We start from the raw sequence: 25,385 nt of genomic DNA on the forward strand, positions 1-25,385 counted from the left end.
GGGGGACAAGCACCTTCAAAAAAAGTCCCCGCCAATTTAGCTATTTTCGCGCTAGCGAACCAAAGTTGATCTAGCAGCAACCGAAAACCTCCTCGTATGAGCTCTCGACGACTTCAACCGGGTTTGTAAAGCCATTGCCTTTCCACGACTACCAATCTCCCCCGAACAATGATATCACGGTCGGCGATTGGACGAAATGCACAGTTTGCCCTTCGTAGGCAATGCTGTGCAAAGCCGAGCAACCGTCGAGGCCTCGCTGCTGCCGTGTCCGGATCAACAAGCTTCTCATACGATAGTTCGGATGTCAGCGGCGTGAAAGTAGCCAGCAGAGATGTGGCAGGACCTACGACGAAGCTTGCTGTAATTGCGAAGGCCGGTACCAGATATCAATCTGCCCCAGGTTTGACGTCGGGCCTTGAGCACTTCGCATTCAAGGTGAGCCGAAATGCCTCTTCTGTTTCTATCTGAAATCGCAGTATTACTAACCTGTATTTGACACTTAGAACACCTACAAACGATCAGCTCTGCGAATCACTAGAGAGTCTGAGCTTCTTGGGGGCCAATTGAACGCACATCACACTCGAGAAGCGTTAGTGATTGAAGCCAAGTTCCTTCGAGAAGATCTACCATATTTTACGGAACTGCTCGGCGAAGTGATCTCACAAACCAAATATACCCGTATGGCAGATGGTCTTTCTGTATTCCCAGTCACTAACATGTTCCAGCCCATGAATACCACGAGGAGGTCGAGCCTCTCATCAAGCTCTCCCAGAAGAAGCTGCTTGCAGACGTCTCAGAATTGGCAATCAACTCCGCTCATGGACTAGCATTCCACCGAGGTCTAGGAACGCCTCTGTACCCATCTTCTTCGACCCCATTGACGAAATACCTCAGCGATGAATCCATTGCACAGTTCGCTGCCAGTGCCTACTCGAAGCCAAACCTTGCAGTGGTCGCGAATGGTGCTAGTCAAGCTGATTTGGCCAAATGGGTGGGCGAATTCTTCAAGGAGACTTCAAGCTCGGGTGTCGGACTGACGAGTGAGGCCACAAAGTATTATGGTGGTGAAGAGCGAATTGCACATGACTCCGGCAACTCTTTGGTCATTGCTTTCCCTGGCTCGAGTTCATTTACCTCTGGAGGATCCTATAAGCCTGAAATTGCCGTTCTTGCAGCTCTTCTTGGCGGCAAGTCAAGCATCAAATGGAGTTCTGGTTTCTCACTTCTCTCAAAAGCAATCTCAGCTTTCCCAGGAGCCAGTGCCTCGACAACCCACTTTGCCTACTCCGATGCTGGACTTTTGACTATTCAATTCAGCGGTTCCGCGCAAGCTATTCGTGATGCTTCTGCCGAAGCTGTTAAGGCCCTCAAAAGCGTCTCGGAGGGCTCTATCAGCAAAGAAGATTTCACCAAAGCTGTTGCTCTCGCCAAATACCGTGCTCTGGAGGAAGGTCAAAACATTGAGTCTGGACTTGTTGCGACAGGATCAGGTCTCATCCACGGCGGCAAGCCATTCCAAATCGATGAGGTTGGCAAGAGTGTGGAGTCGGTGACTGCTGACAAGCTGAAATCGGTAAATCATTTCCAACACAAGCTTGTTTTGGCCCGTTCGGGAACTGACAAATATCACAGGCAGCTAAAGGACTTTTGGAAGGCAAGGCTACCGTCTCGGCTGTTGGAGATCTTTATGTTCTTCCATATGCTGAAGAACTTGGTCTTAAGATATAGATGGCTAGGAGTCTACGGTGAGGGGAAGCGGTGGGTTGTATCAACAGCCTTAGAGTGTACTGTAGATATAAGCGCAAATTTACTATGTCCAAAATGTCTCCCTGGTACTTTCCGGTATCTGAGATTGTGAAGTATGAGCGTAATGATTGAAAGCCCGCTTGAGATATGAAAGGTAGAATTCTGCAATGACTCCGAAAACACGATACAGTACGTGATGTATAGAGTGAGCTCGAAGATGTATCTCCTCCTTGCTTTCAACGAAAGATTGTTCGTTGTAGGCTTCAAGAAATACTTCGGGGTGTATATTGGCCTTTGATTGTCACGTGTCAAGTTCGGCAAATTCCGCTCCTGCTTCCGAGCCCAGATTTGCTGAGCTCCACGTCCTCCGAAACAAATTATCAGAACGCTACACCTCACTTCAATAATCTACCATCAGACACAATGGCATTCGCGTGGAAAGCTTCTGGTCTCACGTATGTAATTGTACCATCCTGTCACCAATTGAAGCATATACCACGATGGAGTGAACTTGGACTGATCAAACCTCGCAGCTACAACAAATACCTCTCAGTCGCCGCACGAGTCGTCCGACGAAGCTTGAAGGATGACAAGCGATTGGCAGCTGAGCGAAGAGGAGAGATGGAGTTGAAATTCGCCAAGTGGAACGTGAGTGCTACCCCGAACAGAGTGGTCTACCAGAAATAGGGAGCTAATGGAGAATTCGATACAGAACGGAAAACAAGGCGAGGTGAAGAGCGTTGCGGACGCCAATGCTGCCGCCGCGACAGAAGCTGCTTCCCACACATCCTAAATACGGTCTTTGGCATGGTTGAGGAAGATTGAAGGAACATAGGCGTGGAGCGGTCTGCGAGAAAGTCAAGAGAGGCTTGTACATGTGTATTATTTGAGGACGAACATCCAAAATCAAAAAGCCCTCCAAAGTGCTGGCATAACTTGTGAAAAGTGCATGTTGTGACCTTGCGCTTTTGTTGGACTACAATTCTACAGTAGCTACACTACAAAGACTTGCTGTGACTTACCATCATCCATCCTTCTATCCTTGCAGGCAAAGGATGCACAGCTACCAACAAGGAAAGACGAGGCTCAGCGGATATCAAAATCATAGGACAGTCACAGACCTTCATAAAGTCCGTAGGGAGTGAAGCTTTAATCAACCATGTCTACCATGCAATGTGAACACATAGGAGATAATTAGCTTCTGCAAGTCACCTTGTCCTAAAGTCTCTCAGTCGATGCAAGGTTTAAGGAATCACCTTTCAATTTTCCTTCTCAGAATCCTTTCTTTCATTTTTACACCTTCTGGTGCTTTACCGAAGCGAGCCCCAGCCGTAGCCTTGCCTTGAGAAGATTGGTGCTAAAATTTATTCTAAACCCGATATCGAATTTACGAAACAGAGAAAGTGCACAATCATGAGTAGCAATGGCTCGGATATTGTCTCGCAAGGCAAGGATACCTCACGCTCTTGAATGCATAAGCTTACAATGCGCGCCTCAGAGATAGCAAATCTTGATATCAACGATGGCGCAAGAGACGCTTTCGCCATGTACGATTCAGCACCTCCTCCTGCTCCCAAGTTGAAGAGTAAAGGAGTCATAGCCATGGATATGACGGCCGAGTTTGCCAACGCCGCCCAGCGTACGTGCTATCTACCTACGCACAAGTATGAGATCACGTGTTAACAGCCTGACACAGAGCTCGATGTTGGGCAACTCGTCAAAGACCCCTATTTTACCTTATTTGAATCTGTTGGTGCCTTAGAGGTGAGTGTTTTGGATGTTTCGGACGCTCTTCAAGCTGATAGTAGCTGATAGATAATGGACCGAAAGATGGACAGCGGTTGTCTCGAGCCTGGAGAAACCATGGAAGATGAATACGATTTCAGTCAAAGCCTACTTCCTGAGGAGATAATTGGGATCATTGATCAGCTATTGTGTCATGAAGTACATACTCTCGTCAAGGAAATACAGGACACAACGTTGCTAACATAGTCAGATGGCCTGGCATATGGGCTATCCTCTCGCACAAACGATCTTCACAAGCCTCTACATCGACAAATTGCTGTCACCCTGCCCGCTAAGCATCCAGCAAACGTATTTTGACACTCGGCATGGCTCTAGCATCCATGAGCCACTGACTGTCCGGATTCTAAGAGCATACTGTTTGGGCCTAATCAAGACCTGCTCTTACATCAACAACCGTGTCAAAGCAGAGCACTTCTACGAGGTAAGGAAGTGCGACTTTCAAAGTAGACGAAAATTGTTCTCACAGCCGTTACTAGGAAGAAGATTTCGTCACGCATACGTTCAACAGAAGTTTGCTCGAGGGAATCGAACACGATGACATATTTCAATTTCTTGAGGAGACCACGAGACTCCTAGCGATCTCCGACGATGTGTCACCAGATGTCAAAAAAGCCCTTGACTGCCGTCTTCGATTTCGAGCACAGTTCCTAGAGACTGTGGAAGTAGCCGATTCTAGTACATCCGATGCTATCGCACAGCACTGGAAGACACTAGGAGAATTCTTACCATTTCTGAAGTCTTCGAGTAAGTTCGGCAAACCAAGCCCATTCTCGTTCAGTGTCAAGATTCAGCGAAAGTTGGCGAGTACGGTGCCTCCACGACCAATTGTGCAAGTCAGTCAAGAATCCTCTTTTGATCACCTGGAAAGACTCTGCCGAGATGCAGCTGTGGCTGTCGAAGTCCTCAATTATTATAACAGCCAGAGTCTCCTAGTATGTTTGCCCGGAAGTCTTTCACTGGCCACAGCTAATTGTAGACCAAGACTTTTGTCATCTTATTTCAAGGTCGAAAGCCCCAGCCATCGGTCTATGTACGCACACTGCTACAACATTACATATTTGCAGATATGATAATGCTGGGTGACAAATCTATTCGCCACATCCTTGATGACGATTTGGCATCTACCGTTCTCCCCAACCACAAGCTTTTGGATCGTGATAATGATGATATAGAAGTCCCGCACGATCTCCGGCACCAGATGGCACTTCGCATGGAGACATTCCGTGCGCGAGCGGCAGGCTCATACCTAGATCTACTTCGCACAATTTGCCAAAACAGATGTCGAATACGACGGAGCTTATGTCACACAATTGTGGACTGGGATACTCTTCAACTTGATGCTGAGGAGCTTGATGTGGAGCTGAGGGACTTTACCATGGAAGCACCAATTTTAGACCAACAGATCTCAACGGAACCCATATACTCATTTCCACTGTCGTCATGGGCTTATTTCTACAAGCTTAAGCAAATGGAATGGATAGTGCAGATGGGATTCGAGCTCGAGACTTATCAGCAGGACGAGCTGGCAGGAATGTATTGGTACCTCCAATACTTGGTCAGAACTCGATATCGTCACCTCGAGCGGATTAGAGGCTTCGATGTGCGCGGCTTTGCTGCTGCTCGCAAGGATCCTAAGGTACCCAGCAATAAGATCTTAGAGTATACGAGAGCTGTATCCTTCATCGATTTCTCTAGCATGGAAGCTGCTGCAACGTATGGCTTTGCAGATTCGCTTTCCTCTTTATTCACAGTCCTCAGTCGATTATCTCTTATCAAATCACCTCCTCGACCTTATAGCAACGACTCCATGCGATATGAAGTACGAATGAAGCCTTTCCTCGGCATTGGTCTTCCGGAGCTGGTACCATTCGACGAGCTGACCCGGACGATAATGCAACCCGAAGAATCAAATCTCGACCTTCTCAAATTTGCAAGCGAGTGTGCGGTTGGAGCGAAGAAGGGATTCGAGGTGTTGACTAAACTCAGTGCTAAGGATGCGTACTGCCAAGGTTCCCATGAGAGCTGGCTGAACAACATCAAAGCTTGTTTGAAGGCTTGCATATTCACCAGCATCACGATTGCGTCTGTGAAGAAGGCAGTAGAGGTAGCAGGAATCGATGGGCGACCTAAGATTAAGATTGAGATACCTCCATCCGGCAAAGGATATCATGATTGGTGGATTGTGCCGAAAGTCGTCCCTGTATCATAATGTTATGCTAGGTCACATAGTCTGCCTTCTCATCCCTGCTATGAATCAAATCAACTTATGGTATTCATAGCTAGAACGTGAATTTTCTGCTCGGTGTTGATGAGACCTCATGCTACGGCATTTCAGACCCATGTTACCTGCGCTTCATGGTCATCATCGAGATGACTAGAAATGGCCTTTTTGTCGTTCTTTACAGTGTGTTGTTATTTTTGTGATTGCCGACTGCAGAAGCAGAAAGGTATCTATACAGATACCTGGAGCACCTCCAACTCACGAACTCAGCCCCTGTGAGTTGGGAAGAAATGCATTTACGCAACCTTGACCTGTATGCTTGCTTTAGCAGTACAGAGAAGCCCCTCGAAATATACATGCACTATGATAACAGGCACCACCTATCCAAGTAATACAAAGGAATGGGTTTGCGGATATTATCTGTCTGGCGTCAATAAATGATAAATTTTCATACATCTACATACATAGACAATTACATTTCTATCCATAAAAACTTGAACATAGTCAAAATGGAATAACCCGATGGATATCGAACGCGCTTGACGATGAAAATACAGGGAACACCAACTCCATTCTGTAACAACTTCAGAAGAACTTTTTCACCGCAACTCTCTCAGGCCTGCCTCTGCTCCTACTCCGACTTCTCTCTCTGCCATCCAATTCTACCGCCGACGCATTCAATTCTAATCTCTTATCCTCATAACTTGCGCTCTTATTTCGAATGGTCCCACTATCTATGAGTTCTTCTTCTCGATATCCATGGTAGTTTTTCCTACCGCCTTCAAGCTCTTGCACATATGGTCCAGATATCTTTCGTGGGCCATCTGCTGCTCGCTTTTTCTTGAACCACCGGATGTATAAAGCAATCAATGACATAATTATTATGAAACCAGCACTACCAGCTACGGCAATTCCTATCTTAATCGGTGTCTTGAGTGTATTGACAGCATTGATTTCTGGACGGGTAGGTGGTTGTGTTTGAGCGGGAGGTTGTGGAGGTGGTGTTGCGATGTTATTCTGGTCCAGTAAACTGATGAAGTGTTAGTACAGTAGTAAGTTATCTATTCTTTCCCAACATACCTATCAATTGTATGCAACACACCATTCGCGATTAGGAAATCAGTGCTGATGATCTTTGCTTGGTTGACAAAGGTATCATTTCCTTGTATGGTAATCGTCAGGTTGTCTCCCTGCATCGTCTTCAATACCAGGCCATTCCTGAGATTTGAACTGTAACCAGAAAAATTCGGAACGACGTGGTAATTAAACACATCGCCGAGCTCGGATTGTGTGGCATTGGCAGTGAGGGAGGTAAATTTGGAGAGAGCGGACGCGGTGTTCGGTGCGAAGATAGTCACACCGGGGCCATTGAGGACGGGAAGGACAAGTGGCTGATCAGCAACGTTGAGAAATCCTCCTTGATTCAAAATACCTAAAGAAGTATCAGTCATCGACTACGCTGGGCCCAAGCATGGGAGATAAGCTTCAAGATAGAGAGACATACCAATGAAGAAAGTTAGATTAGACTGAGTTATGACCGTCACTAGTCCTTGTGGGACATCCAAGACAGTGTCGATGACATGAATTAGACCTCCAGTGCATACGATATCCTAAGCAAGTTAGTGCCATCAATCAAAAAGTGTTGGCAAAGACAACTTACCGCTGAAGTTATTGTTGATAACGTTTTCGATCCCGATAGGAATTCAGATTCTTTCCCATTTTGGAACAATTCCACGACCTGGCCGTTGGTGACATTTGTAAATGCAGCACTGCTCAGCTTGGTAGAGACAAACTGGGGCTTCGATGAAAACAAGACAGTGGGAAAGCCTCCATTGACAAGGTGATAGCTCAAAGTCGCATCTATCAGATCTTGGCTTGGAGATGTTGGACCTTGGTCAGCGAGCCACTTCTTAAATGCATCATTCGATGGTGCTAGGAAAGTAAAATTGTTCGCTGTTGACAGTAGATTCTTCGCCGTCGTGGAAGAGTTGATCAGAGAATTCAGGGTACTGAGCGTGCCAGGCGTGCTTTGAAGTATGGATAGCAGAGCTTGTCCAAAAGCGTGCTCGACGAACGTCAAAATAAGAAGATATATTCGCCGCATCTCGGTCATGTAATGTGGAGACAAACATCGACAGCTCCTCAGTTTTCGGACTTGACTCCCAATTGATATTGATCCTCGACAAGCCATGCACTATACTAGGAGAGCCCACCATGCTACCCCTCCATGACGCATACGGCTCAGCACTACATGCAGCGAATGCCAAACCATCTTTCGAAAGGACCAGACATTATTCATTTTGGATCAAAGAAGATCTCCTGGATGAGACATGTTGGGTAGGCACAATGTCAGCTCAACTAACACATTCGTAAGAAGTGCGTCTCGCAAATCGAAAGACAGTTTGTGATTGGCAGGATAAATATGTTACTCGGAAGAAGCAGCGTGGGTAGTAGTTCCTCTTGCAGAAACTTTTTGAGGGGGCCAGGGAAGGACGTAATTGGCATTCCTCGGAATCTTAGCACTACACTTATGCTCGACTACAGATCGCACTTGCGTACATATCAGTAAACACTGAACGCTATCAAAGCCGAAGCAATCGTAAAATGTAAAATGTATTCGATTTGCGGGCTGCCAGAGTACTGTAGTTCTATGTGGCTTGCGCACGGCTTCCAGGAGTTGACAGGAGGATTTTGTGGGGTTTCATAGTTGCGACACCTCGCCCCCGCATACCACAACGGTTACAGCCTCTACCACACCTTTCCCCAGAATGGTGGGCATGATCAACCTCAAATTTTCAAACAACGAGAAACTAGCCAATCCGGAGCTAGAAGAAAACGTGGTGAATCAGGGTAATTGAAACTTGTCCAACGAGCATTTGTCATTGAAAATGATTGAATTACCCAAGTGTACAAACATGAGGGGCTCGGAAGCAGAATGAAGTATTATAATACGGTCGAATCAAAGCTTGAGATCCTCCCGCCTCAACGGGTGGCGAGACTGTGTCGGACAATATCGTTCAAAGATAATCTTTGAACCTCATCTTCCCCGTGTGTCAATCCCTCTTCGAAGTAGCATGATCCTTCTCCGTCAAACCCCAACTTGAGAATCTGGCCAACATAGAAGCTTCTCGTATCACCTCCCTTGAGCGCTATGAGTGATTCGGTCACGAGAGCATCGGTATCCTTGTGGACGCCAGTCCACTGCTCGCCCGTCACTTCTTCGAGAATGCCCAGTAATTGCTTCCCACTGAACTGTACCTCAGCTATCCTTATTCGCGAGTTCCTGGTTGCATCTTCGGGCATGGTGACAACAGCACGAACGCATTGAGCAATGAAGTCCGTGGTACATCCTGTCACTTGATGCTCACCTCCGTCATACAACATCACTGTGTGACTGTCGAGATCCACGATGCCTTTGACAGCCTTCGAGAGCCAGAAATCCAAGAATGCTCCCGTCACCAAAGTGGTGTACTCAATTTTGCCCTCAGAAGCTAATGTTTGGAGTTTCCTTGCGTTGGCAAGCTTGGTAGCTAAGATCGTAGATCCAGCGAAGGCGATGGAGTGTGGATGAAGAACATCTACAGTGTATTCAGAAGGCATAAATCGTCTGACACCGGCCATGACTGCTGCTTCGGCCAATATTGCGTCTATCATGCCAGCTGCAGCCCCAGCAATGGTTGATATTAGAAGGTCGTGCCCTTGAAGGACATTGGCGAGAGCCTCGGTGTCCTCGTAGGACACAATTGATACGAACGATAGTATGGAATTATTGGAAGTTTTGACTGGCTGCTTCGATCGGGTCAAGATAGTCAATCGAGTGATGTCAACAACAAGGGAAAGCTGTTCAATAATCTTTCGACCAAGAAACCCCGAAGCTCCAGCGATAGCGATCCGTCGGAAGGTCATTGTTACAGCTAGTGAGAGATGTAGGTGAAATTTGAAAGATGGAGATAGAACGATAGAGGCACTTCTCGACGTTCGATACATTCTTTTTGTACATCAAGACTTCCCTTCGAGAAACTCCGCTAGTCCACATTAGGCAAACCTCAGCGCACATTGCATGCTTCATTCGGACTTTACAACAATCAGAAGCGACATGACTTAGTTGTTCAAGCAGCAGCAATTGAATCGCCAAACGAAAGGCACTTCGCGCTCTCGGACATTTAGTAGCGACGAGAAAACTCATGAAACGAGAACTGAGCAGGAACAGACTGATGACCAACAAAAATCAAAGATTAGAAATATTTTGGAGGCGTCTCGCGCTCTCGGACAATATCTAACAACGAGCTTTCTCAGACGCAATCGGAAAGCAAAAAAAAAGACAACGCTAATCGCCTTGAGAGTTGTCGGCCGACCCAAGGGTCGAAGTGAGCCGTGTCTTGTGTGATACGCTGGCAATGAAGCGGTACCCACCTAAGGCAGGGCTAGAATATTTCAGCACTCGCACATCGTTGTTTCTGACACTCATTTTCTCCATTAAAGGTTGGGGTTTCGAGGCGATGCCATTCATTGTGTTCGCTCCATTAAACAGAAAGTCGGGAGCTATTCATACCTATGCGAAGTCAATTCATTAGCTGACCTGAGCTTCTTTTTCCCATCTGTGGTATTATTTGACTCATTTCACATGGCACTTGCTTTGACGAAATTACACTAATCAATGAAACCCACAAAGATTTTTACATGTTAGCAAGAAAGAGGACTTTGCTTACTCCATTGTTCCATTGAAACTATGATCATGCCAACTTGTCAAGTCTGTGGACCATAACATGAGCATCCATCCTTGAGCTTCGGAAAATCGGACCTGCCCCTCTATCTACCACAAGGATCGAGAACTTGTACGCATAGAACAAAGTAGTTGAATGTTAAGAAAGTTGTGTTCTTGCAGATGGAGAACGATCAGGTCAGGTCAGATTAATAAGCCGCTCGCTTACTGTATGTACTGTAGTTCTGCCACCGCCTTCACTTCCCGAGTCGGTACGATAGGAGGATAGGATGAATTGGAGGCGGAGGAGCAGGCGGATTTGAGAGCATCCACATCAAAACCCGAATCATACTATCCTCTTTCTCACCTTGCTGATTTCGTGCTTAGTCGTGTTTGCACGGCCCCAGGTTCTAGGAATCTGCATGACCTAAGCTGGTCAGCCTCAAGCGACTAAGCTAATTCTAGATATTGGTCCCTTGTTGAACATGGGTAACCTTTACCAGGGGCGAGCTCTTTTCTATACCTACTACCCATTTGACCTAACCTTGCCTTTACTCATCATTTTGGTTTGATTTACCCAACTCTGCCGTGCAAAAACTATCACAATGGACATCACCGAGTGAGTGATTAACCCTCTTGAGAAATGTTCATGCTCCTGCGGCAGCAGCCACAGGCTTCAAACAAAATGCATCATGTTTCTAATTGGCACATATTCTCAGCAAAAAGCAGTCCGCTATGAAACTAGTATTCATTACACAAGTGGCTTCCGTGAAGAAAAGCAAAGAGACATCCACTATCATAAGAAAGCATGTGATGCGCGACATTGGCAAATCGAGACGGAAGCAGCGCCGCTACCCTCAAACGTCCCTGGAATCACCCGAATCTATCAGTCGACTGGGTCGACAGCAGCTATCTGTACCCAGAGAGACGCCAGTGCTGCCATGGGTCGAATCGCAAGAGGAGAATGGTCCCCTACTAGCACAACCAGAGCCTCCACATCAACATGACCCCGCCAAAAGTACAGGGGCGGGGTCGTACCCAGATAGTCAACATCGACAGCCACCGAACGGAATATTTGTACCAGCAGATGTAGAACGTCCCGCTATCGACCGAACATGGACGGGTCGTTCCGATCCTTTTGTCAAATTCCCTGTGTGAGTATTTGGCTGTCAAAGTTTTATTTGTGTGTTTCTCTCTTGGATTCGCTTTGACCTCCCGCAATGCTTGCATGGCAGCAAGAAGAAAGACTACTAACAATTTGGCAGGGAGATGAATGACAGAATACGGGAACTCATTGATCTCGGTACGGTGATCATTCTCTACCTCCCATACCTCATCGCTAATCCTACCTGCTTTTCACCTAGCCTTCGACGACCGATACATCAATATTGGACCATTCAGAGATGCATGTCTGCCAGTAGGTATGCTGGACGAGGCTGCCTTCCACCAAGTCTTATCAAATGCGCTGCTCAATATCGCCAGTCGCCGTCCCACCGGCGCTCAAACGGAAACTTATGATGCCATGAACCATCATGCGTTGGCCATAAACTCCATAAACGAACGAATAAAGGATGTCAAAACTGCAACGTCAGATGGTTTTATCGGGGCGGTGGCTGGGTTTATGTGCTATCATGTTCGTAATTTTCGCGTTGTTTACATATTTTCGAAGACTGACTTGGACAAAGGCTTACACTGGCAACTTGGCCGCATGCCAGACTCATATGAAAGGCGTGGAAGAGTTGATACGTTTAAGAGGCGGAGTGGAGACCCTTGATTCGAATAAACCCGTCAGGTTGCTCCTTGGATGGTGAGTAGCTGTACTCCTTTCAGTGTTGAACAAATTCTGAGCGTCACTTGTCATATCTTTGACATCAACTCTCCAAGGAAAACTGGTTAATGTTCAATAAGGTCTGATGTGGGTGGGTCTGCGATCGAGGACTCACAGCCACGATTTCCCTTACCCCAAAAATTACTTCCCGAGATAGACAGTTTTCAACCGTGCCAAGCAATAAGTAACCAAATCGATGACATTCTTACCATCTGGTCGTATAGATTCCCAAGTCACGTAACCATGCTAATCCTCATTGGTAAGTTTCAATTATGGTGCAGACGTCCCTTGTTAGTAGCAGGTCATATACTGATGTACTCCGTAAAAAGGCGACTTGTTGAGATTCAATAACCACCTTAAACGAGAAATGGAACGTACAGATGGACGTATACTAAGCAACGGAGAGTAAGTTTGCTCTTCCTCAGACTTTACATAATTCGAAGCATTGCCAGAAAATTCATTGCACGAACCAAGCTGAGTTTCATCTAGCTTCGCCACTGGATACCTGTTTCCACTGCTCCACCGAACATTGAGCCTTGCCGGCGACGCAATCATTGCTGCTCCTGACGATCTAAATGTCTTACAGGCGTGCCGGATAGGATGCACACTCTACCTCGCAGAGATTCGTCGCCTCTTCGGCATCTGTGGTGTGATAACCTCTTTACAGACACAAAAGCTACAGCATTACCTTAGATCAAGCATCGCTAACTGGAAAGGTCTTGGCTTGCTGAAGCTTTGGTGTTTAGCAATGGGTGGGATGGAAGCTGTGGGAGACTTAAAGGGGTGGTATGCGGAAGAAATCAAGCGAGAGGCCTCGTTGATGGGTTGGGCTACCCCAAGGCAACTGGAAATGCAAATGGAGGGGATGCTATGGTTTCCAAAAGCGCATGGCCCAGCTTTCTGGGTACTCTGCAGAGGTCAGGGTCATGTCGCCGTTGCCCCTGGGACGAATTCGCTGCATAGCGGGAAGTGGGATGCAAAGTGGAAACCGGCTCTTCAGTTGTAGCTTTATGGTTAGAAAAGTCCTCGCTGAACTTTCCTGCAATAATGTTAGTGCCTGTCTATTGGCATTGCGAACTGGAACTTTGCCCAAAGAAAAGTCATAGTGAAAGAAATACAAGCTTGGATTTGTACATGCTATTAAAAGCTGTTCAATACACTGTGCTCTGTCGCCAAATTAGTAGCATAAAATAGTTTGCCAAAGTGTCAGGCTTGGAAGAGAACATTTTTCTTATCTTCACTGTATTTGCAACAGGTGATGCGCAACCGAGACAATAAGAATGGTTCTTCAAGAGAATTTGGATGCAACACTAGCGCTAGGGTTGAATGAGCAGAGTATTCTGATTAAAAGCATCTCGACAATGTGGAGTGTGCATTCGAAGCGGTCATATGTTCAAAGCACGGCAGATACAGAGTAGCCACACCGTTTTGATCTCACTGGTTGAAGTCATCATTGTATGAATCTATGTGCATCTTTCTTTTTTTCAATTCCTGCCTTCATGTCTCGTATGCATGCCCAAAAAACACCTCTGCACGAACAGTATGCTGGGTATATGCTCGCTAGGGGAAGCCAAGTCAGTGCTCAAAATGCCTCGTCTCTTTACTCCCTATCTGAGAAGCTCAGATCTCTGTCTTGTCAAGCTTGGCTGCAAGCGCATCGACCTCTTTGTCTTCGACCTGCACAGTAGGCTCATCTTTGGCCTCCTCTGCTTCATCGAGAAGCTTTTCTCTTAACTCCTCCGCTTCTTCTTCCTCTTCCTCCTCATCTTCTTCGTCACTCTCATCCTCCAGATCGCTAAGACTATCCAGACCCCAATCATCCTCCATGACAACGTCGCCAGCAAGCTTCTCCTTTCGCTCATCGAGGAGCTCTCTGAGTTCCATAACGTATTGATCTTCCTCAGAGAACTTGTTGCCGTTGAGCTCAATCTTCTTGAGTGCTGGCAAAGAATCCTTAGCTGCCTTGGCGAAAGCCTCCAAGCCCTTCGCAGTAATATCGTTGTATTGCAATCTCAGAATCTCGAGCTTCTTGTTCTGTCCCTTGCCCAACGCGTTCGCAACAAGAACACCACCCTTGGCACTCAAAAGCGAATCTCCGACACCGAGTTCTTGAATTTCGCCCCAACCAGGTGCAACAGTAGCAAGCGCCTTGGCACCCATAATCGTAAATGTATTATCCTGCAGATCCAGCACCTTGATCGTCTTTGCATGTCGTAGGCCATCCGTCAGAAGATGCGAGATACCCTCCTGTCGAATCCCATTCTGTACCATCTTGACCTCCTTAACGCCAGTATGCAGACTATATGCCTTTGCCCAAGCTGTCATGCTACCATTCTCCAATCGATTGCGACCACAAATGACAGTCTCCAGGTAAGGGACTTCTTTGCCTGCCTTTCGGGCCTCCTCCTTCTTGCCATGAAGAGCAGTAAGCGCGTCGGCAATGAGTATTCCGGCGTGAGGACCAAGGCCGTTATTGTTGAGAATGAGGTGTTGAAGAGGGACATGGGATGAGATGAAATCAACAAGAGGAGCTTGCGTATTTAGCCCGAAAGCGTTGTCGTTCAGGTTGATTGTGTGAAGGTTCGGCAGCTTAAGAAGTGCGGTAAGGAGAGAAGAGAGAGCTTGGGGAATTTCGTTCAGAAGACGGCCCGTGAATATGTCTGCCAAGTTCGCGATCTAGTACGGTCAGTGCGAAAGTTCCACGCAAAGATGCCCGATTCTTAGAGAATGGGAATGTACCTGGAGAGTCTTCTTCGTCTCGAGGACCTCGCCTAGTCTCTTGCAGGCTTCAACGCCCAAAGTATTTCCGAGCAGTCGAATCTCCTCCACATCCTGCATCTCCATCAGCGGCTTGATATGCGCTTCGACGTCTGCAGCAGTGTCAAGCTTCAAACCCTTGCCCTCAAGCGAAAAGATTTTTGTGCCCGGCGCCATGTTTGAGAAGTATTGTTGAGTAATAAAGCAAGATGTTTAGACAGATGTTTTTATGTACAGGCTGCATTCAAATTTCTTTGCTGTTTACCTACGTATTCGGTCTATCTTCTAATTTTGGCGGGGCAATAAGGCTAGAACAAGCTTCGGAAAAACCTTCGGCCCGGATAATTTAATAATTGCCATGATCCGACTTTCGAATCACGAATTACCAATCCACTATCAAGCTCCTTGTACTGGATGTATTACTACCAAAATCTTCAAGCTTCAGACATTGAACACACAATGGCCTCGAAATCAATTTCAATGCGTAAGTCTTCCATCCATTCTGATGTATTTCAACTAACAACTTCTAGCTACCGCCACCAGCGCAAACATGGGCCAAGATCTCAAGACTGAAGGCGAAGCTTGCGTGAAAGTTAAGGTAGGAGTCACAATTTTCGGCGAGTGTTCTCTACTTACATTTGTTAGCCCTGCTGCGTATGCAAAGAGGAGAAAGCTTCAAGAGACGAATGTATGCTTTTCAGCAATGCGAAAGACCCTCAGAACGATTGCGCCACTACGATCGACAAGTATAAGAGCTGCATGGCAGGCTTCGGATTCAGTCTACCATAAACCCAGAGGAATGAGGACGTACGCAATAGAAAGACTGTACAATAGGATTGGGCATTGGGGGAAGGCATTGTTGGCGCATCGGAATATCTAGATCATCACAGCATAGGATGCGGAATAGAAAATCACAACTCCCAGTACGACCTAAGATCTTTCAGATACGTGCAAGATGCAACAGGCTGTTGAAAGCATTCAAGATAAAAAGTGCCTTGGTATCTTGCCCCAGTCCTACTCATACATACACCTATATACATGGGACCTCGGGATACCGGAACCTTTGAACGCCTTGCAGTTTTGATATACGCTTAGATCAGATTAGTTTCACAGTCCTGCAAGAACGCTCTGGACGCCCACACTCCCAGAATCATCCCGTTTTAAGACAAACGCTCTGAAATCAGCCTTTTGGAGCTTCTTTCCAGCACCACCAGGTTGGATGGTACGTGACCTATCGCGAAGGGCTTCTGGTCCAATGATGAATAAATTCCCAATCTCGCTCAACACTTCCACACTACCCTCGGCTTCCTTTGTCAACGGCCAGTCCTTCAAAGTGGATGTATACTTCGAAATGTCTTTTGTGACCATCAACCCTCCCGTGGCATTGACATTGAATTTCTTGAAGTGCTCAAACAAAAGGTCGCGGATGCTCATTGCAAGCTCGGAGCTCAGTATTTCCAGGTTTTGGCCGTCAATCGCCTGGGCAGATAGACTTGCAACTCGATTGAGAAACGTACAAATGGAGAGGCAGGTTGCTGTCTGTAACGTTTCGAAATACCGCCCACCTTCCAGGTCGCTGTCCTTGGGTCGAAAATCGGCTCTTTTTTGGCCAGCTAAGAGTTTTGTAACCCAATTCAGAACAACAGTCAACGTGCTGCGGATGATGTTGTTGGTCTTCGACTCGATTCTCTCAACTCCTTGCTTCGTTTGCAGTTCCATTGATCGTCTAACGGTGGTATTCGACTCTGCTAACCGTATTAGAACTGTGTTGATAAAGCGAGACATGATATTCGTTATGGTAATCGCGGGCTGTAATGATGGCAGATATGCAAGGTCTGGTTCTACTTTGAGGGTCTCTTGAGCAGCAGCTGAGTCGGCAGCTGCATCCAAAGAGGTCTCAATATAGACTTGGCCAATACTTGTCAATAATAGGTTAAGCAGAGCCGAGACATCCTTCGGTGTATCGCTACCACTGCCCAACTCTAGTGCTCTTCTAACCCCTTCTGCTAACCACTTCAGCATGCGTTTAGCATTCGGTACACTGAGAACTCCATCTTCATCGGTGACCTCAATTTCGTTCTTGTTCTTATTTGGATCTGTATCTCGCAGTCCGGCAACTCGCAACATCATTGCCTTCTGAGTAGGAGTGAGCTCGGAAGAGTCCAATCGGTCGATATAAGCATCCTTCGCAGTAGCCAGTAGCTGAGTTCCTTGCTGTGCAAGTGAGGCCATGAATCCCGTAGGCACCTTCTTTCGCCGTGAGTGATAGATGGTGTATTTGAAGAGTAATGACGAATATAACTCTTCCAAGCTTTTTCGCTCTCTATCAATATAGGAATTCCCAACTAGATATGGAACAAATAGCTCGTCTAATTGCTGGTCAAGACTCAGAGCAGTTTGAGCTGAGCACGGTTCTGGGTGCTCGGTCAAGCCGTGTGCTTTCAGATCTTCTATCAGGTTGTTGATGTAGCTTCTCGAAGCATGTAATGATCTCAAAAAGGCAAGGGACGAGATGGTATCAGCTTTCTCTAGAACCATCTCTAGTCGTTGCTGTATCGACTGTTGAAAGATTCGCTGGATGAACTTGGTTAGTACAACATCATAGTAGGGAAAAGCCCGTTTGATGATGAAGGATTCGTCTTGCATAACAACACGGATCTCATCAATCAATGACTGAAGACTTGGCTCGACTCCTGGAGGGTCAGAATCTGGATCCGCAAGTTTTTCCCACGTCTCGTTGTCTGTGGTGACCTCGTCGGTGATCAACTGACTTCTATCAATGAAAAATTGATGCTGATTGACGAACAAGGCAACGACACTTGCTCCGCCATTGAAATCGTGAAGGACTTTCGCGCATTCCAACATGTCGTCGAAGTTCTGCCTACGGTAGCTGTCATCAAACTGTTTTAAGAGATCCTTCTCCAGAGTCTCGGAGAACTTCTCTATCAGCTCTCTTGTGTTATTGTTCCTGTAGCCCACCACGCCATTCGTGACACCATTGACTTTCTTCCCATTCGTCTGTGACCAAGATTGGGGATCAAGCCTTTGGCTCATACGCATAAGCTGCCTGGCTATGATCGCGCATCGAACCTTGTTCTCGCCACTTCCTTGTCGTCGAATCATGTCTTCTAGAGAAGTGAGTTCTCCGGCCTCACTGACTTCTAGCCAGCACTGAATCAAAAAGTTGGCGTCCAGCGCTCTCCGTCTCTGCTTGTCCAGATCCTCCAGTCTCTCACCGATCTGTACAGCAACCATACCCCCTCCATCTGACCGGCCATTTCTGTCGTTACCATTGGCGCCATTAGGATTGTTTAGGGTAACGTCGAGGGTCTCGAAGGAGTCTATCGATTGATCCAGCTTCCTTCCCAGAGTCTCCAATGTTTGGTCGTGTTGTATTTCGGCGCGCCGTACGGATGTGAGGAGATCTGTTTCCCTTTCTCCCAGCTCATCTGATAGAGTTGCAAGTTGTGAGAGAGCGTCTGTGTGCCATTAGCCATATTCTATGGGAGCATGCGGGGGGGTTCGTTGTGGCATACTCTCAAAGGTCCTGATCAAAGGTTTTGGGTCGAAAGCCTGATGCGCCGGTCCAGATCTTCGATTAACAGGTACTGCACTCTCCGCGAGGTCTTCAACGAAGTCTCTCACAATAAAGTCCTTGTTCGAGAAGTTCTCTAAAGTAAAGCTGGGGCCCTTTGGGAATATTGACCTCCCGCTCCCACCTCCACCACTATTCAGAGACGACATTGATTTCGAGGAGCCACCCGGGGGCCCAGTCCTTTATGAGGCTTGCGAATATCCTTCAAACATTGAATATTCAATCTCTCGAGTTCGTAGGATCCGAGTATGTTATGTGTAACTGACTCGGTGTCTGTGGCTTTGACTTGCGACAAGGACAAGCCCTGGGGTCGGGTCGTTCGCTTCAAACGTCGTGGCCTTGCGCCAGCCTCTGGTGCTCCCCCGGAATTTTGAACTCTTACTTGTCTTCCCAACCAGGAACGCTTCTTTTCACCACTTTTCCAAATTCCAAAGTTCGAAAAGAGATTGAACGGATATGCCGCGTGCAACCAGAGAAACAGAGATTTATAGGCGGGATGCCAAACTCAACCACAACCTGCTCACCCCAGCAGAGCGAGAGAAGCTCATAAAGGTACACAGTTCTGCCAGCATAGGACAAAGTACCTTCTAATTCAATCTGCAGCCATACCTGCCCACCCTACCAACAAAGTCAACATCAAAACGAAACAAGAATGGAAATATCCCCGCCATCCGAATTGAGCAGCCTACAGGTTCAAGACTAGGAGTCCGGAAGTTCCTCCGAGCACAGCTTCACATTCTTCTTTACGCCATTGTTCACACCATCTTCTCTGTCTATATACGAATACGACTTGCATATCATGCTGTGAAGGACAGAATACTGGCTATTCTCTATTATCATCATCGGACGCCCGAGCTCATTCAGAAAGATGTGAAAGGACTCAGTCGACTACCCGAGCACCTTAGTGTCATACTGAAATTAGAGGACGGAGGTAGAGGGGGGGCTGGCTTGGAAGCACTTGTGGACGAAGTTGCGGAAATATCGGCTTGGTGTGCTTGCGTAGGGATTCCAATGCTGTCAATATACGAGAAGACAGGTACGGACTATGGAATGAGACCATAGCTCTGCTAACGTTGCATAGGTATTCTGAAAAGCTATGTTCCTGCTACGCATAGAGCTGTTTCGAGGAAGCTGTCTTCTTATTTCGGCCCACAACAACCCGCTCTATCATTACGAGCACCTCATGTTCCCTCGATGGAGTCCTCATCACCGACTTCATCATCTGAGAGTCGAAGATCAGGTGTCCAACACTTATCAGTCCTCTTGCTCTCGGCGGAGGATGGAAGAGACTCATTGGTCGACCTGACAAAGACCTTGGCAGAAATGTCACAACGATCAAAACTCTTACCAAATGATATCAACGTAGACTTAGTCGACGCCGAGATTTCAGAAAGCATCATGGGTGAGCCAGATCTGCTGGTACTTTTCGGACCTTCTGTCGAGCTGTCTGGCTATCCACCCTGGCAGGTCCGGTTGACTGAGATCTTTCACGTGCAGGATAATCAAGGAGTTGGTTATCAAGTATTTTTGAGAGCTCTATACAACTACGCTAATGCTCAAATGAGGTTTGGACGATAGATCATGTGAGGAATACTAAGGCTTCCATAGCTTCATTTCTCTCGATCTTTCGTCCCATCTGAAGACAGGTCCGTTGCCTACATTATAATTGTAGTAATTCTCTGTCCCTCCTTTCACCATGGCTCGTCGAAATGTGATGTTGATCCTTCCTCCATCCTCTGCGTTCTTTCCTGTTCTTTTCGGGATGGAATGAAGCCAATTAGCTTGCGTTGGACCTCTCATGAGTATCATATCTCCACTTGCTAGTGGCAATTTGATTGGGGTTGTTGCTGGAGGTGGTGGTGCGGAGTCATTGGGAATGATAGGCTTATGCTTCATGAGAAAGTCTCTCCTCGCCCCCAAAGAGAATGATGCGATGGCTGGTAAGCTCCCAAGAAACCTCTCGTCGTCACTGTGATATGAAATGCTATCTGAGCCGGATGCGTAGTAGTTGACAAGACAGAAATTGAATTTGCATCCAGTGGCTGCTTCAGTCGAAAGCCTTAGATCGTCGAGGCACTTTGGTATTGGCCGTGGAGAATACTTCGAGTAGTACTTGTCGTTTGATATCTTTTTCCTTGTCTTTGCATCAACCACTTCTCCGTTCTCATCAAACCGTGAGGTTTCGTCTAATCCGAAAACTGTAGTGTATCTGTCTACATAAGCACTTGAAAGCTGATTATAGAAGAGTGATTTGCCTTGGGGTTCTGATTTGTGTCTCTACACCTCCCCTCTTTATCGTATACTCAACCCTGTAGAAAGGCAGTTCTGCTCGTAGGAACTGAGAGATTTGACTCTCAAGGTACTTGGGCACATAAGGTTGGAAATACAGTAAGTCGAGGTCCGCTTGGTCGTTGATCTCCTTGCCGATTGTAGATGGAAAGGATGGTAACGCTGATGAGATGGAAGTTGGGAAATTCACAATAGGGAATGGGTATGTTGTATGCTTTGAAAATTCGACATCCTTTACGGTGTCAGAGAATAGCTAGATATGTTCATTGGGAAACTCACCTGATCGGGTGCTGACGAGGTTTCATCCGCTTGTTCCAGGTCTCCAGAGTCAACTACATCTGAGGACTTTGCCTTCTTGGCAGGAGGTTTGAAGAAGGCATCCAAAGTCCGTTTCTTTGTAGAGGAAGACATCTTGGATTATGCATTGAAAAAGTAACAGACAATTTAAGAGCATACCTAGATATAGCCAATGAATGACATCACCAATAATTGGTAGCCTTGCATAACTCTCAGCCTTGTCTCTAAAAATTCTTGTGACTCGCAGGAACACAGCAACCACAACGAATGTCCCGAATCCAAATATGAAGTCATGGAGGTGTGTAAAATACTGATTCATCCTGTGACAAAATCTAACATAATGTTATAGGAAGAAAATCTAGCCAGAGCGTTCGACACAATGTCCTTCCTCTCCCCTCCCATTGTCCGCTCAGCGGGCGCAATTTTGGATCGCTCCCTATTCTCGAAGACGTTCCCTATTACTGCAGCGAGGATAACAAACCTGAAGAAGATCTCCCAATATCGAGCACAGTTAGAAAAGACTCGAGAACTTCTGCGGCTGGAAAGAATTACCAATGTGCAACCAGATCCAGATCCAACTCTAGCCTCAAAGGGTGCGAAATGTATGCTGCTGAGCCCAGACGTCAAGCCTGGAGATTCAAACACGTGGAGTACTAGTCTTAGAGATGCTGTCCAGCAGAAAGACGTAGAGGTGGTGCCATATGGCTTGAAGCTTGATTACAATCATTGGACGTACCGTGAGTACGTCGAAAGATTCAAGGCACATCCAGACACTTACTGATACTTTAAAGATGACATTATGAAATCTATCTTACCAGATGAAGATCAAGAAGAGATCCCTGTCGGGTTTGCAATAGTCGGGCACGTTGGTACGATACCCATCTTCTTCGGCCTTCTCGCACTAATTCACCAAGCCCATTTGAACTTGCGAGACGAGTACCTAAAATATAAGAATCTGATTGCGGAAGTCCTCGTTGACAAGAATCCGAATATTCGCACGGTCATCAACAAGGTAGACGATGTGGGAACGCATTCGGAATTTCGAACCTTCGATTACGAGGTGCTTGCTGGTCCAGACGATATGGATGTCGAGATCAGCGAAGGAGACTGTATATTTCGATTCAACTACTCAAAAGTCTACTGGAACAGTCGCCTCCAAACAGAACACAAGAGATTGGTGGACTCCTTCAACCGTGGAGAGGTCGTTTGTGATGTTATGGCCGGAGTAGGGCCCTTTGCTATCCCAGCTGGCAAGAAAGGAGTCTTCGTGTGGGCAAATGATCTTAACCCAGCCAGCTATGAATCTATGAAGGATGCCATTGTGAGGAACAAGGTCAGTCATATCCTGCTTCTAAACGAGTACTTCTGTGATGATTTATATCACGACGGTCAACATAACCACAAGTTGGCATTGATGATACTGCCTATGACAAGGCGCTATAATCTGATTCTCAGGCACACACTCTCCCCTTCACTTCTTACCTCGATTCCCTATATATCGTACCAAAGCTAAAACCAACAAGGTCCAACCTTTCGTCAGACCCCATTGCGAAGACGGCCACACATTCATCCGCTCAGCAGCAGATAACCTCCTCTCTCTCACCTCCACCGGACAAAACACCACAACCCTCCCCGCCAAATCCCACCGTCCCAGACCAGGAGCCGGGCCTCCACCCGCCCCAACAGTCCTCACCATCCCATCCACGATCTCCCACTTCGTCATGAACCTCCCCGCCACCGCGATCGACTTCCTCGGCTCGTTCAACGGCTTCTACGCCGGCCACGAGGCCTTGTTCGCAGGTGATGATGCCCAGGCGAGAAGATTACCCATGGTGCACGTACACTGCTTCTCGACGAAGTCGGATGACAATTTGGCGGAGAGCCACGAGATTTGCGAGAGGATCACGGAGAAGTTGAGGTATCAAGTCCGTCCTAGGATAGGGCAAGGTAGGAATGTGGGGATTGAGGATTGGGAAAAGTTGGGGTTGGAGGAGGGGGAGGTGTTGATTAGGGAGGTGAGGGATGTGGCTCCGAAGAAGAGGATGTTTTGTGCGAGTTTTAGGATCCCGAGAGAGGTGGCGTTTAGGAGTAGATGAGGATGAAGCAGGCGGAGGGTTGGATGTGGTTGCTCCGATAGGCTGTGTTGGAAGAGATAGCTTTTGGAGCTGGATTCTGATGTAGTCGTATCTCGTCATTGTAGTAGAATGACGATAGGTTCTACAACAACATGCAATCCATCACCACATCTTTATTAACGCGGCGTTTGGGGGCAAGCTGTGGTAAACAACGAGAATCGTACTTGCATAAAATCATTTGAAGATGATCTTGGCAGCGTTGTTAAGAGCTATTCGATTCCTAGATTATCTGGTATGTGCCTCAACTCCAGTAGGGTAGTCGTCCTTCGCAGTGGTGCCCTTGCAGAACATGACGAGTATCAATCCCATACCCTCTCACACCAATATTTGTCTGTTCAGGGTATACCTGGACCTTTCTCTACTACTCTAGGTAGGGCTCTAAAAAGGGCGTCGAAAGAGGCTGGTTCAAATTCTTGCATGATTCCATCGATTTAGCTCGATCTGTCCATCAGAAAGAGAATCAAATACATTGTTTCTCACAACATAAATACCTCGATCAAGATCCCCGTCAAACGCGATCATCCCTTCTGTATGACCCGTATATTTGCTGCCGTAGTTCCCACCTCGACATATCCTGAACTCCAATCTAATCCTTCTGCGAACGTTGATCCTAGCCTTCAAAGAGAATCAAAATTGAATGCCAAACTACGAGCAGTTGGCAGAGGAAAGATCCATTGTCAAGAGCGAACGAGATAGCCAGGCTATGACTGGGGATACTAGGCTTTCGATTCGTGGAGAAGAATATTCACTTATGTTTGCGTCTGTTCCTAATTCAAGCTCTATTTCTATGACTTATTGATGATGATAACATGTTGTGTCCTTTTCGACTCTCCTTGTCCCATTCTCTGCTACGAAGAACTTGTGGGTTACGTTTTTCGTCCGTCTGTATGCCTATCACTCGAAGCTGGAACTCCAATCCAAACTCACCTTGGTCTGCCAGCCTATCTGTAAGGGACAGTACAGCAGTTTATCCTCTGAATCCGCCAGTAACGTCGAGCGCTATAGACCGAACGACGAGAGGGTGATATGGCAGCTCGGGACCTAGCTTCGAACGCGCCGATTCTACGGCTTGCTCATGTTGGAGGGAATGGATAATGAAGTAACCTCCGACACTCAACACATGGTGAGGCGAAGTATCGATAGGCTCAGTGGAAGTGTTGCAGATGTTGACAGATTGGTATGAGACAAAGGTAGCAGCTGACAGAGAGAGAAGAGAGCTCGAGATGTGAATATGTGATGGAAACTGCTGGAATGTCAGTATAGATGCCGCTTGAAGACTTACTCTGAATTGTATATCAAAAGCCCTGATATCTGACAGGAACGGGTCTGCTGTAGTGCAATGATATCTGGACGCAGCTAGTGAACACGATAGCAGTTCGGGAGGCAAAAGATGTGCTCATAAAACTTCGATGATATCGTGTGTGAACGTTGTTGACAAAGTCGAGAACCCAGAAATGAGATATTCGACAACTGCGTGTGGAAGCCATCTTCACTCCTAATTTGCCACCCACAAGAGCGAGCATTGTAAGAAGCTCAAGGCTCAATCACAAGCATCGCCTCACCTCACTTAGCTCTCACCTCACACGCAACACTTTGTATAGCGCCCTAACGATCCCAATTCTTTCCACCAAAGCCATGATCGATGATGATTCAAAGCCACAGGTAGAGACGGCAGAGGAGTGAGATGTTTCTCCAGCTCCCAACAAGCTACCATAATAGATGATCAAGGCCGTAGCCACAAAGCTCTTGCGGGACAGCCTTTACTGCGAGCCTGATGACGGCTTGGACCGCGACACCATGATCTGCAGGCCCAGCCCTTGGAGCCCATAGACTATAGCAAGGAACGATAGAGCATCTCCAAGATCTCTGTGGTCTTTCTGCCAACAAACCATCATTTACTTGAAATTGCCAGCTAGGTATTGAAGCCGATTGATTGTAACATCTGCTTCCTCGTCATGTGGACAAGCATCTCCACGATGGCTCTGAAACCTGCCCGAATGGGTGTTCAA

At 46.9% G+C, this 25,385-nt stretch overlaps 12 protein-coding genes across 12 annotated transcripts; 7 read left to right on the forward strand and 5 right to left on the reverse strand.

Moving 5' to 3' along the window:
* Positions 1-61: 61 nt before the first annotated feature.
* LY89DRAFT_658808 (putative cytochrome b-c1 complex subunit 2) lies at positions 62-1,728 on the forward strand (the record flags this gene model as incomplete). Its single annotated transcript, XM_018212490.1, has 4 exons — positions 62-435; positions 504-678; positions 726-1,573; positions 1,633-1,728. The coding sequence occupies exons 1-4, from the start codon at positions 169-171 to the stop codon at positions 1,726-1,728; spliced, it is 1,386 nt and encodes a 461-aa protein (XP_018062828.1). The 5' UTR covers positions 62-168.
* A 441-nt stretch (positions 1,729-2,169) lies between these two features.
* Positions 2,170-2,904, forward strand: LY89DRAFT_658811 (uncharacterized protein; the record flags this gene model as incomplete). Its single annotated transcript, XM_018212491.1, has 3 exons — positions 2,170-2,201; positions 2,280-2,394; positions 2,459-2,904. The coding sequence occupies 3 exons, from the start codon at positions 2,170-2,172 to the stop codon at positions 2,537-2,539; spliced, it is 228 nt and encodes a 75-aa protein (XP_018062829.1). The 3' UTR covers positions 2,540-2,904.
* A 224-nt stretch (positions 2,905-3,128) lies between these two features.
* Positions 3,129-5,812, forward strand: LY89DRAFT_788854 (amino-acid N-acetyltransferase-like protein subunit Mak10). Its single transcript, XM_018223201.1, has 7 exons — positions 3,129-3,193; positions 3,245-3,385; positions 3,443-3,510; positions 3,562-3,690; positions 3,743-3,973; positions 4,029-4,484; positions 4,535-5,812. Exons 1-7 carry the CDS (start codon positions 3,160-3,162, stop codon positions 5,759-5,761), a joined length of 2,286 nt encoding a protein of 761 aa, XP_018062830.1. The 5' UTR covers positions 3,129-3,159; the 3' UTR covers positions 5,762-5,812.
* A 1,022-nt stretch (positions 5,813-6,834) lies between these two features.
* LY89DRAFT_599618 (FAS1 domain-containing protein) lies at positions 6,835-7,877 on the reverse strand (the record flags this gene model as incomplete). The annotated part of the gene is made up of 3 exons (XM_018210106.1): positions 6,835-7,190; positions 7,278-7,383; positions 7,434-7,877. 3 exons carry the CDS (start codon positions 7,875-7,877, stop codon positions 6,835-6,837), a joined length of 906 nt encoding a protein of 301 aa, XP_018062831.1.
* An 878-nt stretch (positions 7,878-8,755) lies between these two features.
* LY89DRAFT_741841 (NAD(P)-binding protein) lies at positions 8,756-9,679 on the reverse strand (the record flags this gene model as incomplete). Its single annotated transcript, XM_018220762.1, has 1 exon — positions 8,756-9,679. The coding sequence occupies one exon, from the start codon at positions 9,677-9,679 to the stop codon at positions 8,756-8,758; it is 924 nt and encodes a 307-aa protein (XP_018062832.1).
* A 1,102-nt stretch (positions 9,680-10,781) lies between these two features.
* Positions 10,782-13,424, forward strand: LY89DRAFT_724952 (uncharacterized protein). Its single transcript, XM_018218942.1, has 8 exons — positions 10,782-11,094; positions 11,195-11,629; positions 11,741-11,778; positions 11,840-12,108; positions 12,161-12,282; positions 12,384-12,562; positions 12,633-12,708; positions 12,793-13,424. The coding sequence occupies exons 1-8, from the start codon at positions 11,081-11,083 to the stop codon at positions 13,307-13,309; spliced, it is 1,650 nt and encodes a 549-aa protein (XP_018062833.1). The 5' UTR covers positions 10,782-11,080; the 3' UTR covers positions 13,310-13,424.
* A 266-nt stretch (positions 13,425-13,690) lies between these two features.
* LY89DRAFT_629602 (putative Ran GTPase-activating protein 1) lies at positions 13,691-15,330 on the reverse strand. Its single transcript, XM_018211211.1, has 2 exons — positions 15,043-15,330; positions 13,691-14,979 (listed from the first exon to the last, which is right to left on the reverse strand). The coding sequence occupies exons 1-2, from the start codon at positions 15,235-15,237 to the stop codon at positions 13,924-13,926; spliced, it is 1,251 nt and encodes a 416-aa protein (XP_018062834.1). The 5' UTR covers positions 15,238-15,330; the 3' UTR covers positions 13,691-13,923.
* A 144-nt stretch (positions 15,331-15,474) lies between these two features.
* Positions 15,475-15,925, forward strand: LY89DRAFT_658821 (uncharacterized protein; the record flags this gene model as incomplete). The annotated part of the gene is made up of 3 exons (XM_018212492.1): positions 15,475-15,544; positions 15,591-15,658; positions 15,706-15,925. The coding sequence occupies 3 exons, from the start codon at positions 15,475-15,477 to the stop codon at positions 15,847-15,849; spliced, it is 282 nt and encodes a 93-aa protein (XP_018062835.1). The 3' UTR covers positions 15,850-15,925.
* A 100-nt stretch (positions 15,926-16,025) lies between these two features.
* On the reverse strand, positions 16,026-19,082 carry LY89DRAFT_658826 (exocyst complex component Sec10). Its single transcript, XM_018212493.1, has 2 exons — positions 18,597-19,082; positions 16,026-18,539 (listed from the first exon to the last, which is right to left on the reverse strand). The coding sequence occupies exons 1-2, from the start codon at positions 18,802-18,804 to the stop codon at positions 16,168-16,170; spliced, it is 2,580 nt and encodes an 859-aa protein (XP_018062836.1). The 5' UTR covers positions 18,805-19,082; the 3' UTR covers positions 16,026-16,167.
* On the forward strand, positions 18,954-20,241 carry LY89DRAFT_331577 (nuclear undecaprenyl pyrophosphate synthase-like protein). Its single transcript, XM_018206791.1, has 3 exons — positions 18,954-19,207; positions 19,259-19,691; positions 19,737-20,241. The coding sequence occupies exons 1-3, from the start codon at positions 19,112-19,114 to the stop codon at positions 20,231-20,233; spliced, it is 1,026 nt and encodes a 341-aa protein (XP_018062837.1). The 5' UTR covers positions 18,954-19,111; the 3' UTR covers positions 20,234-20,241.
* LY89DRAFT_629612 (DNA repair family protein) lies at positions 20,131-21,378 on the reverse strand. The gene is made up of 3 exons (XM_018211212.1): positions 21,224-21,378; positions 20,911-21,176; positions 20,131-20,864 (listed from the first exon to the last, which is right to left on the reverse strand). The coding sequence occupies exons 1-3, from the start codon at positions 21,353-21,355 to the stop codon at positions 20,249-20,251; spliced, it is 1,014 nt and encodes a 337-aa protein (XP_018062838.1). The 5' UTR covers positions 21,356-21,378; the 3' UTR covers positions 20,131-20,248.
* Positions 21,379-21,502: 124 nt separating this feature from the next.
* Positions 21,503-23,545, forward strand: LY89DRAFT_690934 (guanine-N(1)--methyltransferase-like protein). The gene is made up of 5 exons (XM_018216198.1): positions 21,503-21,539; positions 21,591-21,978; positions 22,033-22,110; positions 22,156-22,574; positions 22,765-23,545. The coding sequence occupies exons 1-5, from the start codon at positions 21,534-21,536 to the stop codon at positions 23,335-23,337; spliced, it is 1,464 nt and encodes a 487-aa protein (XP_018062839.1). The 5' UTR covers positions 21,503-21,533; the 3' UTR covers positions 23,338-23,545.
* The last annotated feature ends 1,840 nt before the right edge of the window (positions 23,546-25,385 follow it).

Source organism: Mollisia scopiformis (assembly GCF_001500285.1).
Source record: "Mollisia scopiformis unplaced genomic scaffold LY89scaffold_32, whole genome shotgun sequence".
In the NCBI taxonomy this organism is placed as follows: Eukaryota; Fungi; Ascomycota; class Leotiomycetes; order Helotiales; family Mollisiaceae; genus Mollisia; species Mollisia scopiformis.